The sequence below is a fragment of the Haliaeetus leucocephalus genome, unplaced genomic scaffold (assembly GCF_000737465.1).
Source record: "Haliaeetus leucocephalus isolate CR32 unplaced genomic scaffold, Haliaeetus_leucocephalus-4.0 Scaffold110, whole genome shotgun sequence".
Classification (NCBI taxonomy): Eukaryota; Metazoa; Chordata; class Aves; order Accipitriformes; family Accipitridae; genus Haliaeetus; species Haliaeetus leucocephalus.
In genome coordinates, this window is record NW_010972546.1 from 2,975,820 (window position 1) to 2,990,748 (window position 14,929).

Consider the following 14,929-nt stretch of genomic DNA (forward strand, 5'->3'; position numbering starts at 1 on the left):
TCCCCAGCACAGTGAGGCTGCTCTGGCTGCGCTCTGTCCCTGGGAACAGGGTTGGATCAGGCCAGCCTGGGCCAAGGATGCTGAGAGCAGGGTCAGGCTTTGGCTCTGCCCACATTTCCCTTTGCCCAGGAGCGTCAGCCCTGGTGTGAAGCGAGGATGCCGGGAGGGATCCCAGCTGCTGCCACCCGACAGGCAGGTCCTTGAGGCCAAGGACAAGCTGCCTGCAGAGCACAGGCATCACTGGTCTGCAACTGCAGATCTGCCCTGGCAGTCCCAGCCTTGCAAGGCAGATTGAGGCAGAGCTCTAATCATCCAACTGCCTTCAGAGCACAGGCATTTGCGAATATGGTCCCTTTTCCTCAGCCTGGCAGCTCCAAGAGCGGTCTGTGCCTGTATCCCAGGGAGGAAGGTTTGCTGTGTTCGCCTGTTAGATCCTGTGGTTCCCCAGATGTTGTGCAGGCAAGAGCGCAGGATGCTGCGCAGAGCCCCCTCTTTGCAGGCAGGACTCCCCACTGGACACAACCTCTGCCTGCCCTGCACCAGCAAACGGCACATGGGCAGTTCAAGGATCTTGACCTGAACTTTCTCGAGGAGAGAGATAAGTGATGCATTTTCACTGGCTGCTAATCATTAACGCCTCGTTGCCTGTTCCCCCATGAAAGGGCAGCTGCCTGTTTTGCTGCAGCGGGCTCTGGCTGGGCAAGTCGCTCCACTGCCATGGGGCTGCGTGTCTCTGCGTCAGCAGCCATGATGGCCGGCCAGAGCTGGGGAAGGAGGTTTCTCCTGCCAGGCTGACCCTGTGTCCTCAGGCTCCTGGAAATAGCTCTCCATGTTACTCATTCACCGTTACCTCCTGGGGACGAACAGGAGGATAAAGCTGCGGTGCCGGCACTGCTGCCAGCAACAGCGTGGTGTGGCTGGGGTGGGGAAAGGCCACAGGCAGGGACCTGGCACCGGCTGGATGAGTGGTGTGTTCGGCTCTGTCCCGGAGCTGGGGTCTGACAGGGCAGTTTTGTGCAGGAGAGGGTTAAACCAGGGGAGCTGTGCTGGGAGGAATGCCTTCCCTCACTGGGAATGTCATTTGCAAAGGTCCTTTAACCCCACACCAGAGATCAGAAAAACATCGATGGCAGCCAGGAGCTCCCCAAGCCTCACTGTCTGAGGCTGCAGGGAGCTCCAGAAATGACTTGGAAAGTTTTCCATTATGCAGAGTCCTCATTAAATCAGCCTGGCAAACACCATGGCAGAGAGGTGTTTTTTCATCAGCTGGAGGTTTCAGCTGACGAGGGAGTGGTGGACAGCCTGCCCCCCACGCCATGCACCACCCAGTCCATGCTCCCGGGCATCCCTGCGATGCTCCAGTGGTGCTTGGGGTGATGACAGAGGGATGGAAGAAATGTCACAGTTTGGGGCTGCGGCAGCTCTGCAGTGCTGTTCATGCAGAGTGTGGGTGCTTGAATCTCCTCCCTCATAACAGAGCAAACACAGGTTCAGTAGGAGCAGCTGAACTGTTGTGTTGGGCAGCAGGAAGAGCAGGGGCTGCAGGATCCCCCCCGAGTGAGGCAGCTGCCCACATGCTGGACCGTGCGGGGAAGGGTTAAGGTGCTGGTGCCGGAGCACCCCACGGTCCATGCGCCCTCGCCCTCAAAGCCTGTTTTTCCCTTTTACGTAAGTTGTTCCAAACATGTTTGTAACAACCCCCCGGTGATGCACCTTTGGCAAAAGTGGTTTTGGGTCCAAAGATCAGTGCTGGGACAAGCGACCTGCCCGCGGCAAACAAGAGCCCACAGAGTATAAAACCCCAGCGGCACAGTGGAGCGTGGGACAGCCTGAGCTGCGCTGAAGGGCAGTGGCTGCAGAGGAAGATGGAGGCTGGCATGAACCTCCTGCACGACATGGGCATCCAGGCAACACACTGGCTGCAGGAACATTTCCAGGGCTCCCAGGACTGGTTCCTCTTCATCTCCTTTGCTGCCGACCTCAGGAACACTTTCTTCGTCCTCTTCCCTATCTGGTTCCACTTCAGCAAGTCAGTAGGCATCAGGCTCATCTGGGTGGCCGTGATCGGTGACTGGCTCAACCTCGTCTTCAAGTGGTGAGTGGCCCTGCGCCACGGCTCCCTCTGGGCATGTTGGCACAGCTGGACTGATGCAGGCCAGATGTGCACTCTCAACCTTGACACTGGTGTAAAACAAAGACCAGAGTTTGGCCCCCAGCTTGCCAGTGGTAACAGTCACTCCTTCCTGAACCGTGCAGCAGCGGGTCTCCCCACTTCCCAGAAGCCAGGCAGAGAGATGGACCCTCCTGCAAACAGACCCCTTTGCTGTCAGCTGGGGCTGCAGTTCTGCGTGGGGGCTGCATGGAGCCCCTCACCACGGGAGGCCACTGGGATGGCCTGGCACGGCTCTGATATGCGGGATCAGGGCTTGGTGCTCCCCTGATCTTTTAGGCAAGCATTTCCCATGGGTAAGCCAGGACACTGATATCCCCTTCCTTTCCACAGCTGATAACGCTGATGCAAAGTCATGGTAGGGAGCACACGAGGAACCCAGCCACTGCTCCAGATGGCCTTGTCAGCAGTGTCAATTGTACCATGAGGCCGATCCATGCTGGCATCACGGCCCGGCAGGGTTCGGTGTCAGCTGGTAGCCGTGGGTGCCGTCCCTGTGGGTGGTGGGCTGTGGTACCAGCGGCTGCAGGGGCAGTGGACCAGCACAGTGCCATCCCTGCCACTGCGGTTCAGCGTCCCAAGGTTTTGGGGCTGCATGCACCCATGTGCGTGGCCTGTGCCCCACATCCCTGCGGCAGGACCCAGCAGCGTGGTAGGGGGTTTGTGCTGGCTGCCCCGGCTCTGCGTCTGCCCCACAGCTCGAATAACCCGGGATGCTCACGCTGCCTGCACGTGTGACAGGGGCGGGTGGCCTCTGCCTCTGATGCCACCATGAGACAGTTGCTCTTGGCCTGAAAAAGACTTAGAGGGAGCAGACACTGCTCCTCTTTCTCAGCGTGTTGACTTGCTCCCAGGAAGTTCTTGCTCTTTCCCTTCAGGGCCCAGGGATGGGGATACGGACAGGCAGTGCCGGCTGTTGGGACCAAGCGACCAGCTGGATGCTGTGTCTGTCAGGATGCCCTGGATGGCTCATGGGTCCTTTGCCTCTTCCAGCTCCTGGGCCAGAGCAGAAACCGCAGTGGTGCCCACCTGTTCTAGTGCCCAGGACCCCTAGAGCCCCCGTTCTCCTTTCTTTTCAGGATCCTCTTTGGGGAGAGACCATACTGGTGGGTCCATGAGACGGACTATTACAGCAACACCTCCGCCCCAGAGATCCAGCAGTTTCCACTCACCTGCGAGACCGGCCCTGGTAGGGACCCCCAGCCCTGGCAGAGGCAGCAGGCACTTGCCCGGGGGACCTGCACACGCAGCTCCCCACTCTGGGTCTTGGTCCCCGCAGGGAGGAGGGTGCTGCCATGGCTGGGGCTGCGGTTGGCAGCCCACCAGCGGCACATACCCCTAGCTAGCTCTTGAGAGAGGGCTGTTATCACTGAGCCACAGCATTGGCCCCCACCTCAGTCCCTGGGGATGCTGGCTGTGCCTGCAGCAGGTGGAGGCAGGGCAGCCCCTGCACGGAGCAGACCTTGACCCTCGGCACAGACGTGGCGGTTCAGCACAAACCTCTGCCTGTGCTCGGCCACAGCCTTGGCCCTTGCCGGCGCTGTGCTCTGCCCTTCAGCCCCAAATGTGGGCAGCTGCTCCATGGGGAAGGGGCTTGCCTGGTTCCAGAGCAGCCCTGTCTGTACTTTGCCTGGGGGTTTCTACCGGAGCCAGGGAAGGGCTTCAGGTGTTCCTGGCACACTCAGCACAAGCCATCGGGAATGGTCAGCGCCCTCTGCCCAGTCTTGCCTGGCAGATGGGCTGCGGAGCCAGAGCCATGCTCCCACGCTGCCCCTGCTGTGCTGTCTCCTGCTCCAGCCTTGCCTGCACCTAGGGATGGAACTGGGCGCCTGCCATAGAGGTGGCACCACAGCCGCTGGGGGACAGGTGCTGGGTGCAGTGCCACCCAGTGCCGCAGCCCCTGGAGCCTGGGCTGCTGCCTGGGAGCCCCCCAGGCATGAGGGCACAGCCTGCTCTGAAGGAGAGTCTGACCTGGGTCTCTCTTCTTGCCCAGGGAGCCCCTCCGGCCATGCCATGGGCGCAGCAGGTGTGTACTATGTCATGGTGACAGCCCTGCTCTCCACTGCCATGGGGAAGAAGCAGTTGAGGACGCTCAAATACTGGTAAGCTGTTTGCCAAAATCACCTGTGCTGGGCAGAGGGTGCTCCAGAGCCAATAGGCTTGCAGCTGAGCCCATTGAGGACAAGGCCGTGGGCAGACAGCCGGGCCATGGCACCCCAGGCGGGGTGTGCACCAGGACGTGCTTGGTGGGCAGCCAGGCACTGCTCAGGGTGCAACCGCAGCACTCCAGGCAGTGAGAGCTGGCCCTGGCACTGAAGTGGCCGCCTGCCCCTTGCAGGGTGCTGTGGATGGTGCTTTGGACAGGGTTCTGGGCAGTTCAGGTCTGCGTCTGCCTGTCCCGAGTCTTCATTGCTGCCCACTTCCCCCATCAGGTCATTGCGGGGGTCATTTCAGGTGAGTGCATCAAACCCCAGTCCCCTTCCCCACAGCACCGCCGTGCTGGTCCGCAGCACCGGCCAGGAAGAGTGCACAGCCTGACAGATGTGTGCGGGGTTGTGACAGAAAGCTGTGTCAGTGGCTCTGCAGTTACTGCCCTCATCGTCACGGGCAGGATGCCCACCAGGACATGCCTTTGTCCCTATCCCATTTGAGGCATGAGTCCCAGGCAGGCAGGGCGCTGCCAGCCACTGCTGGGTTCTGGGGGACAGTGAATGTGGCCCAAAGGCACAGGCAGGGCAGGCCTGGGGTGTGGAAGGGTTATCACTGGGCAACAGAGCAGAATCAGTTGTCTGTGAGCAACAGGGCACAGTGGTGGCCGTCGGGGCAGTCAGCACTACATGGGAGCAACTGGGCAGCCCCCAGCACGTCCCCCGCCAGAGCACCCAGGGCTGTGGGATCTGCTCGGCTCCACTGCCCTGAGGCAGGTAATCACTCACTGATCAGCACCGCCTCCTCTCCTGCTTCATTACTGGCAGGGATGGCTGTGGCCAAAACTTTCCAGCACGTCCGCTGCATCTACCATGCCAGCCTCCGCCGGTACCTGGGCATCACCTTCTTCCTCTTCAGCTTTGCCCTGGGCTTCTACCTCCTGCTGCGGGTGCTCGGCGTGGACCTGCTCTGGACGCTGGAGAAGGCGCAGAGGTGGTGCGCCCACCCCGAGTGGGTCCACATCGACACCACCCCCTTCGCCAGCCTCCTCCGTAACCTGGGCATCCTCTTTGGGCTGGGGCTGGCCCTCAACTCCCACATGTACCTGGAGAGCTGCCGGGGGAAGCAGGGCCAGCAGCTGCCCTTCCGCCTGGGCTGCATCGCCACCTCCCTCCTCGTCCTACACCTCTTCGACGCCTTCAAGCCGCCCTCCCACATGCAGCTGCTCTTCTACGTCCTCTCCTTCTGCAAGAGCGCAGCTGTGCCACTGGCCACTGTCAGCCTCATCCCCTACTGCATCTCCCATCTCCGGGCCACTCAGGACAAGAAGGCTGTCTAGGGGCGTCCGTGCAGGTAATGGTGTGCCTGGGCAGGCGGCCCCCCCAGCTCTGGGCTCGGGGGCAGTCACTGGACCACGGGTGCACCCCAGCCACAGTTTGCTCCCCGCTAAATCTGCACAGACTGACTCCACACTGGGAGCAGACTGCGAAGGCCGGGCTGGCTGTGCTGCCAGATGGCTCCCGTGGCGTGGACCCACAGTGCTGGTCATGCTGTAAGGTCGGGTGGTCTGTGGCCAGCCGATGGCACAGTGAGCCCTGTGCTCCCAGGGCTCTCCTGCCACCCTTCCCGCATCCACGGGTGGGGTTCATCAGCCAGGGACCTGGTGGCAGCAGAGGGAAGACCCTGCAGTCCCCTGCAGCTCATGGGGATGCACCACCTCCATGCTGCAGGGCTGGGGACGGCAGCACTGGAAGCAGGGTGCTCACCCATGGGTGCTCGGGGTCTGCTGGCGAGGCAGCTCTGTTACAGCAATGGGCAGATACTGTGATTTGGAGGTAAAGCACCGTCTTGCGGGAGCTCCACCCCAGTCCTGAGGTGTTCAGTATTCACTGCTGTGTGAAGTGGCATGGTGTACACATCTGCATATGTGTGTACACATACATAATGCATAGCTATAAACACATATACATATGGGTGTATCTGTAAACAAGGTATTTATTAAACCTGAAGGTGTGTTTAGCTGGTGAGTTCGGACATCTCGCTGGCCAGTGAGGCGGGATGGGGGATTGGCTCCCATGTGCAGGGACTGCGGCGGAGGCTGCTGGTGGTGTTGAAGGAAGGACATCTCCCATGGGGTCCTGCTCCTACCATCACCTGCAAGGCATGGGCATACTACTGGGAAAGGCAGCACCAGGCTCCCCCAGTCCCCATCACCTTTCACCCTTAAGTGCAGTTGGACATGGCCAGGACAGCGCAGGGGGATGAGCTGCTTTTTGCGCTGTTTATCCAGGGTTTCTGGGTGCACCTTGTGCCAGGAACAGGGACACACTCGCATCACCTCGCTGGTTACGGAAACAAGCACAGCTTTGAGACCAACCAGCTCGGCTGGGGCTGTGCTGAGCCCCCAGGCTGCGGGGACAGAGCTGCCATTTGGCTGCTGGCTGCATTGCGGGGTCAGGGCCCAGTGGTCAGTGCTGGCTTGGCCTCCCGGCACTGCTCGCCTGAACGCCGGGTCTGCCCGGGGCGCAGGAAGCGGCTGCGTCAACATGGGGTCAAGCTGCTTCGCTGCTGCCGGCTCGGCGGACACGTCCCTGCCTCGGCGCCGTGCTCGTTAGCAGGAAGCCGGCTGTGGGCTCGCCCTGCTGACTTCAAAGCTGTACAGGCTGTACAGCCTGCCAATTAACTCAGTTAGTAAACATCCTCTCTCAGTCTGAGATATAGTTTAAAATAGATATGAAGATACAGATACTTTCTTCCTGCCAGACTCTACATGTGCATGTGCATATCTCCCCCAAAACACCAGTTCCTGCAGCATTTACCCCATACCCAGCTATAAGCATCAGCAGTGTTCTCTGCTGTGGTGCATCTGAGAAATGCCATCTCCCCTGCCCAGATCTTGCAATGCCTTCGGGAGATGGTGTCCAGCAGAGCCATGGTAATGTCCCTTGTCTTGCTGTGGTTTGCATGGCCTTTACCACATGTGGCAGCAGAGTGTGAGGCTTTGCAGCCTTTCCCAGCCATCTGATGGGAGCCCTCCGGCTGCCAAAACACTGAGAGCCATCAGGTGAGAGAGCACCTCCCTTCTGACCAAACTGCACGTCAGCAGAACCCCATGCTAAAACCCATCCACGCTAGAATGTCTTCCACGGCAAAGTTCGCTATAAAGCTTGCTCAGTACAGAGCTCTGCTGTGGACCTAATTCTTTGTAGAAAGTTTACCTAGATGCACACGCATGTGTGTGCGCACACACAGAGACACCCCCCACCCCCACCCCCCGCCAAGTTTCCTCCAGCTGGGGAGTGGGCAGGCTTGGCCTAGTGGTTATTCCAACCAGGAAGGATCAGGATGGGGCAGCCAGACCCCGCGGAGGCCAGCGCAGGAGGCTCCTCTCCGGGAGCCTGCTGTGTGCAGTGGGAACAAGGGCTGCTGGTCCCCCCCGCAGCGGAGTCCCCACAGGCGCTGATGGGTGCCGCAGTCGTGACCCTGCGCCTGCTGCTCACCAACAGCTGGCAAAGGTCTCTCGGCTGAATGGTACCTGCATCACCCGTGTATGGAAACACTGTGTGCTGGGGCTGCTATCCTCTGTGTTCATGATAGATAAACCTCCTTAGGATAGAGGTTTCTTTTCTTCTATTTCTCGGTTTATTACCAACATCTGGACCAAACATGTCATGCCATTTCCAGCAAGAAGGGGAAAAATAATTCCCAAATTACCTGCCGTGCTTTTTCACACCGTGACTCCACAGCGCCCTTTAGTTTCTGCAGCTGAGATTGCAACAGCTCCCGGACCCACCCTGGCAGAAAAGGCAAGCTGAAGAACAGTGGGGAGTAGCTCTGCCTGATCCCAAGGGAGTTTACACCTGCATTAGCAGGAGAAACTGCTGATGTTCAAAAATGGACCAGTAACAACTGCACCCCAACAAGGGAAAGGACTGATACACCTGTGGGGCACCCATTCCCCCTTCCAGCTGCTCTCTGCCCCAGCTGATTCCAGACTGTATCCTTTGCTGTGCTTGATCAAGCCTGAGGAAAGCTTGCCACTATCCAGGCCAAGATGTCAGGTGGGGAACAGCTTCCTTTTGCTGAACATTCGTGATGATACTCACTCGTAAATGAGTTTGGTTGCTGGAGACTCCCAAACTCGGGTACTGTTCTTGCGATGGGACATCAAGAGGAGGACGGGAACTGACAGAGCTGCAGAGGGATGGGAGATGAGAGTGGGGATGATTGTGACCTTGCTCTTCTCTTTGAGAGCTGCCCTGCTGGAGGACAGCTCAGGGCTCAGTTCCTCTGCCATTACCCCACAGCAAAGTCCAGGTGTAAGAGTACTGTAGTGGACCAGGAAGACGCCTTCCCGGTAGTGGCGAAGACAAGGCACTACCAGCACAGCCTGGTGCCCATGTACCCATGCACAGAAAGCTGCTGTCTTTACTTAGGGGACTCCAGAAACAGCTGCTGTTCCGAAGGCAAATGCTCAGGAGCTCTAGGCATGAGCTTGGACAATGTCACATTTTGCAGACTAGCACGGAAAGCAGCAGGAGTCAGCTGTATGCCAAGACCCAATCTGTCACTGACAGTCATAACTGTACAACCTAGCTGGCCTCGTTCAGAATAATGCTCGGGCCAGATGACTGCTTTTCTGTAGAGCTATTTCTTATCATGTAAAAGAGCCAAACAAGATACTATTGCAGAGGCAGGGGAAAGGCCACTGCTGGGCAGAAGAGAATGGTAATGAAAGCTCAAGATTGTGGCAACAGAAGTGAAAGAAGTGTTCAGGCACACACCTACAAGAAATGCCCAATGTACAGCTCAGACAAATGATTTTAATATGGTTTTGTCTGCCTGCAAAACAAAGCACTAGGTGGCTGCTTCTATCTGCCTTTAATTCTCATATACAGAGTCAGCATGTGTGTGTTAACATTGTTCTGCCAGGCCAACTACAAATGGATGAAATTCCCTTTTGCAGTAACGTACTTGATGCTACCGCAGCGGAGCTTTGGGACTGCAGCGATGAAGCCGGTGTTACCCGACAGCTGCTCCCATCAATGTCACAGCTGGGTCAATAGCAATTGCTGCCCGAGGGAACCACCAAGTCCAGAGGTCAGCAGCAGCCCTGCGTGCTGGCCAGCAGTGAGGGGCCCTGGCAATGGCATTAGCGCAAACATCTTCAGACCTCCAGCATCTACAGATTTCTGAGTAGTCAGGAAAAAAGGTCAGATCTTTTTTTTTAAAAAAAGGGCTCACAGAGACTTGTCCTTTGGTGCACCCTCCTTTCCTTGCTCACAGGCTTGAGAACAGCATCTTGTCTTCTTGCCTCCCCATTCTACCTCAGGCAGCCATAACTGGTGACCAGCGTAGTTTGGTCTTTTAAGGGGGATTTACTGATCTGAGCATCCTTCCAATTCCTGCCACATTTCATTCCTTCTCCTCCCTACAAAATTTCAGCAGCAAAAGCTTGATTCATTTTCTCTGCACTTGTTGGCAAACATCATACTCAAACCCTCTGCTTCTTACCAGTATTCTGATTTTTTAAAATGCATCCAGCTTATTATAAATAAATATGCTCACAAATCAATTACTCCCCAGCAACTGGTACAAAGTAAAAAGCCACAGCGTACTGAAAATAGGAGGGCCCCTCTCTTGGTTTTAGGAAGCCTACAAAATGGTTAAATAATGACTACTTTTAGAATGTGTACCATTTGCCTGGGGAAATGAAAGAACCCTTGCAGCAAAGTGTGGACAGCAGATCCCCTCCCCCAACTTTGCATGAGCACCAAATCGGCTCACACAGAGCATATGCACACCAGCTGTTGTTTTTATGTCTTTATTCTCTGGAAGAGAAGTTAGTGGAGCTTATGCAAAGCAGGGAAGACAACCCTACTTTGAGCACTGTTTCTTATGCTTCAGGGCTTCGACGGCTGATGAATTCCTGGAGCAGAGCTTGCACTTCTCCTCGCTGACTCATCTTGGTTGCCTTGCCCTGAAAGCGGCCTCGCTTCCCAGCTCCTTTGCCTCCCAGCAGCTCTGCCACCCTGCAGTAACAACAGTACAGGCTGAAGGACACTTACTCGCAGAGAAGAGAGTGACCTGGCGTAACCTGGTCTAGTGGAAGGTGCCCCTTGGCAGGAGGGTTGGAAGTAGGTGATCTTTAAGGTCACTTCCAACTCAAACCATTCTATGATTCTATGAATGTGCTCCAGAGAGCAAACAAGGATCCATGCCCTAATTATACTGCTCAGCTGCTTAGTCTGCAACATTAGAATTCTTACTAATTTTAAAGAAACCATAGAACATGTTACCTGGGACCTAAATTCTCAACTGCTTCAACAGGTCCAGCTAGAAGAAAGAGTCCTGCTTCTTTTTCATCTCCCACAGTCAGGAACAGCAGGGTTTCCTGTGGACAGAGAGATGGACCTTGTTCCAGAATAACCAGTGCCTTCTTTGTCTGGGAAGAGGACAGAGACGCTGGCCACAGGACCCATCCAAGCATGCAAACAATTCAGAAGTTTTTGTGCGTTACTGAGACAGAGACTCAATCTGAAGAAAGTAAAAGGGACAGGGGCTTTTGAACCTTTTATGCTCAACCATATATTGGGAGGGACAGAATGGGTACTGGGGTATCCTAAGTTAAAAGGATATGGTTGGCAGTTGCACTAGATGATTGTTGTAGGTTTCTTCCAACTGAAATAGTCTAGTCTAGTCTATTCTGTTCTAAAACAGCTGATGAGGTTCCGTACAGCTCTTTGAGGGACAGGCTCTTCTACAGCGCTCTGAATTTTCACTGTTGTATTTGCTGACTGTTGAGCTTTCTCCTGCAGACTGAGGCTGCTGGGGACAATAACCTCATGTAACTTTTAAAAGGAAACAGACCTGTACCTTGTGACTATGGTACAAACAGAAGCTGAGCCCTGCCTGTGCTACAGCTTGAATGAAGAAGCCAGTGGTGTCAGGTTAGTCTTCATCAGTGACTCACCTCTGATCCAATCTCATTAGCGATGATATTCATAAATTCAGAGTCACCCTCTTTCCTGTATGAATGGGTAAAAACAACACTTCATAAAGAAGCAAAAATCCCCTCTAGAGTCCAAAACATCAATCAGAAACCAAAAGCCTGATCAGGCCTGGGGTTTTGGCCTCTTGCTGTGAGGATGCAGATTAGGTTTTTTCTATATATCTAAATCGTCATTGCACATTCCTGTGGACATATTAGAAATTATTTAAGTGTTTATCTTTAAGAAATAGAGCTCCTTAGTTTTATTTGAAAATATCAAGGGCAGAGAGAAATCAGATAGACACAGTTATTTCTTAGCTATAAAACCAGAAGAATTCAGTGACTGAATTACTAACTCATTCCTTTAATTACACAACCTTCCAGCAGGGTGAGACAGTTTAATATTCTATTCACCTTGTTCACATTCTTCCTTGAGAAACAAGCCTGAACAGGTGTCAGAGAGGTGCAACTGCCATAAAATGTGTAAGATACCATTTTACCCTTTTCCCTGAACTCCCACATACCTGTGTAACACGAACAGCTGACTTTGAACAGGTTTGCTCTTGAAGTCCCGGGCTATCAAAACAGCAATGTCTCTAAGCAGGTTCAAGTTATTCTGAAAGAAAAGCAAATAAATTGTACTGCAGATGGAGAAGTCAGTGTGAACACTGAGTTGAGTTCCCAGAGATGGGAGCAGTTTTCATAATATCAACAAAAACTGATGTCTACGATTCAATTCCCAGTTATCATGACTAAAGCGCAAGTCTACAGGAAGCAGCCGCCATCTGCTTTTCTCAGCCATCCTCATACCTTCTGAAGCAGTTTCACAGAACTCTGCAGTCTCTTCACAGCCTCTATGTGCTCACCTGGTCCATTTCTGAAAGAAAAAGGAGAATTTGGATCGCCACTCTGGAGGACAAAGAAAGGATTTCTTAAAGGAGCAAAAGCAAGTAACATCATAAAAACCACCGCATAGATGTACCCGAAGTCCTATATGGTATGTGTCAGACGGAATAGTAAAGATGAAATAATCAAAGTGGAAAGGGTATTACTTGAGCAGTGACGTTAGAGCCTTCTCAGTACTGTGACTTTGTTCAATTGACTTCAGCACTCTGTTTCCTGCCAGGAAAACCAAGTTGGTTTTGTTCTTTTTCCCTTTTTCTGTGCCAAGGAGTTTAATAACCTTAAAAAGAAAATCACCCTGGTCAGAAAAGAACTGTACTTTGCTTATACTCACACAGGTGGTCAGTTCCTACTAGACTATGCCTTGTTGTGCATATTGGCTCTCTGCCAGTGAAAATAAACCAATTAAAATCAGCCATAAGATCAACATACGCACACAAAAAAAGGATGGCAATACAGTGGAATTAATACAATTTGCTAGTCATTGGCTGCACTCTGCAGTGTATCTGGACGTCTCTGCTGGGATACAGACTCCAACAAACGACTGAAAAGACAGAAGCACTTAAAGGCAGCTCTAGAATTTTATCTCCACCTCTCTGCACAGAGGATTTCTCATTCATGACAAACACTCAAAAATATCAGAGCTTTAAGCAGAGGGAACAAATGGCTAGCAACCCAGCAATGCACCGCCAAACTGGCAATATACCATATGCCCTCCACAGAGGCATTGGCAGTTCAGAAAATATCATCACTACAGACAAGGGCTGAGTTCCGTTACCAAGAAAGAAAGGAGCCTGACTGGACAAAGGCTGCCGACCTGTGTGAGGCCCTGTTGGGGCTCACCCAGCACAGGGCTTCCCCTTCACCATCGGGACAATTTCCAGCAGACCCTGGATCTCAGGGACTGCTGCTGTGCTAGGTCTGAATGTGCGGAGCGAGGCTCCCAAAGGCAGCTCAGCTGCAGCCCCCCACCTGCAAGTCACTCAGGTTGGACACATGCGTCCCACAGCACATGTTGGAGTCTATGCCTTCGATGTCAACAACTCGCACTGGCCCCGCGTGGTCATCTGGCAAACCACGGCTTCTCACCTAGCAAAAGGAGGACAGTGGCAAACAAGGTGACATTCATGCCACAGTTATTTGGTCCCACAGATATCATCAGTTCTCTCCCCACCACTCACTCTTTCAATTTCAGGGTCATCTGCAGCCAGTTCCCTTACCACCACAGGTACCCTCTCCCGGATTTTCTCATTCACACTCCTCTCCAGGGCCTCTATTTGCTCTGCTGTCATGGAGGGGGTGTCCAGCTCAATGACACTTCGCTGACGGCCCAGCTCCCTGCAGTGATGAAGAACATCTGCTGCTGTAGCTAAGACCAGCTGGAAGGTCCCTCTGTGCAGCCCTAAGTGCCATCCCACTGCTGGGAACGTGACGACTGAAACAAAACATACTTCACTCCTCTCCCTGTTTTTTACAGATCACCAGATGCATACGCTTGGAGAAGGACAAGGCAGAGCAAATACTTTGCACAGCTTCTCTCCAGTTCAGTCACCTCTCCCAGGCCCTCTGAGCTCGAGTGAAATGTCCAAGGGCAAACTGCTTTTGATTTATCAATGTTCAGCTCCTTGCGGCCCAGCACAGTGGCACAGGCCAAACAAGAAGCCTTCTTCCTGCTCACCATGAAGTTGTCTTGAATCCAAACATATGTTCTGCGATGGCAGTGATGAGATGCTGTCCTGGAAGAGAGGTGCAAGCAACAGCTTCGAGTGCCACCAGACATAGGAAAAGAGATTTTCAGTCAGACTGTATGTTTGCTGCTGACATTCCCCCTGACATTTGCAAATGCCCAGCCACGTGCTCGGTGCTGTGGGGCTTATGCTACTGCTTGGGAGCAAACAGAAGAGTCAGCCATTGCCTCATGGGCCTTGGGACCCTGAGAGCACCATGGCGCGCTGAAGACTTCGAAGCAGGTTGAACTCTTCCTTCCAAACTTGTTCACGGTGGGTTTGCTTCCAAGCTGAGGAGAGCCCCGGGATGGACTGGGTGTGCGGAGCTGTCAAGCTTCCTCCATCCCCGACCAGGGTGGGGACAAGCTGGGCACTGAGGGCCCCCCTCCTCGGCCCCCCACCCGGGGCCCGGGTGAAGCCAGGCGAGGCCGCCCCTGCAGCGCGGTGTTACCGGACGCCCCTCGGTCGGGCCGGGGCACAGACCTGAATGCTGCTGCATGTGGTCGAAGCGGCGGTCCCAGTCCAGCGACAGCAGCACCTCGGCGCCCGGTTCCAGCGCCTCCTGCACGAAGTGGACGGCCTCGGGGCCCCGCCGGGTGACGCGCAGCACCGGCACATCGCCGATGAGGCCGCGGTCGTCCGGCTGCGGACACGAGGGGCGTCAGCGCCGCCGACCCGGCCCCGGCCCCGGCCCCGGCCCCGCGCCTGGCCCCTACCTGCCCGCCGCCCTCGGGGAAGAGGATGGTGTCCTCCAGCACCACCTGGAACCCGCGCACCGGCTCCCCGCCGCCCTCGGGCCGCAGCTCCGCCGCCCGGCACGACACCACCCTGGTGGCGAACTGCGACAGAGGCGGCGGCGCCGTGAGGGCCGGCTCGCGCCTCGCCCGCCCCGCGCCCCGCCCGTCCCGCCGCTACCTGCCGGGCCCAGCTGTCCCGCTGGCACTGGAACACCATGGCGGCGGCGGAGGAGCGGCGGCCGGGACACGGGGC

At 55.3% G+C, this 14,929-nt stretch overlaps 2 protein-coding genes across 2 annotated transcripts; one reads left to right on the top strand and one right to left on the bottom strand.

The window, feature by feature from the left end:
- Positions 1 to 1,826: 1,826 nt before the first annotated feature.
- Positions 1,827 to 5,657, top strand: G6PC (glucose-6-phosphatase, catalytic subunit). The gene is made up of 5 exons (XM_010585634.1): positions 1,827 to 2,095; positions 3,250 to 3,359; positions 4,164 to 4,272; positions 4,509 to 4,624; positions 5,146 to 5,657. The coding sequence occupies exons 1-5, from the start codon at positions 1,866 to 1,868 to the stop codon at positions 5,655 to 5,657; spliced, it is 1,077 nt and encodes a 358-aa protein (XP_010583936.1). The 5' UTR covers positions 1,827 to 1,865.
- Positions 5,658 to 10,131: 4,474 nt separating this feature from the next.
- Positions 10,132 to 14,897, bottom strand: LOC104842958 (alanyl-tRNA editing protein Aarsd1-like). The gene is made up of 12 exons (XM_010585635.1): positions 14,855 to 14,897; positions 14,656 to 14,778; positions 14,423 to 14,582; positions 13,891 to 13,948; positions 13,394 to 13,550; positions 13,185 to 13,301; positions 12,362 to 12,492; positions 12,120 to 12,186; positions 11,834 to 11,925; positions 11,292 to 11,346; positions 10,618 to 10,712; positions 10,132 to 10,350 (listed from the first exon to the last, which is right to left on the bottom strand). Exons 1-12 carry the CDS (start codon positions 14,891 to 14,893, stop codon positions 10,215 to 10,217), a joined length of 1,230 nt encoding a protein of 409 aa, XP_010583937.1. The 5' UTR covers positions 14,894 to 14,897; the 3' UTR covers positions 10,132 to 10,214.
- Positions 14,898 to 14,929: the final 32 nt, after the last annotated feature.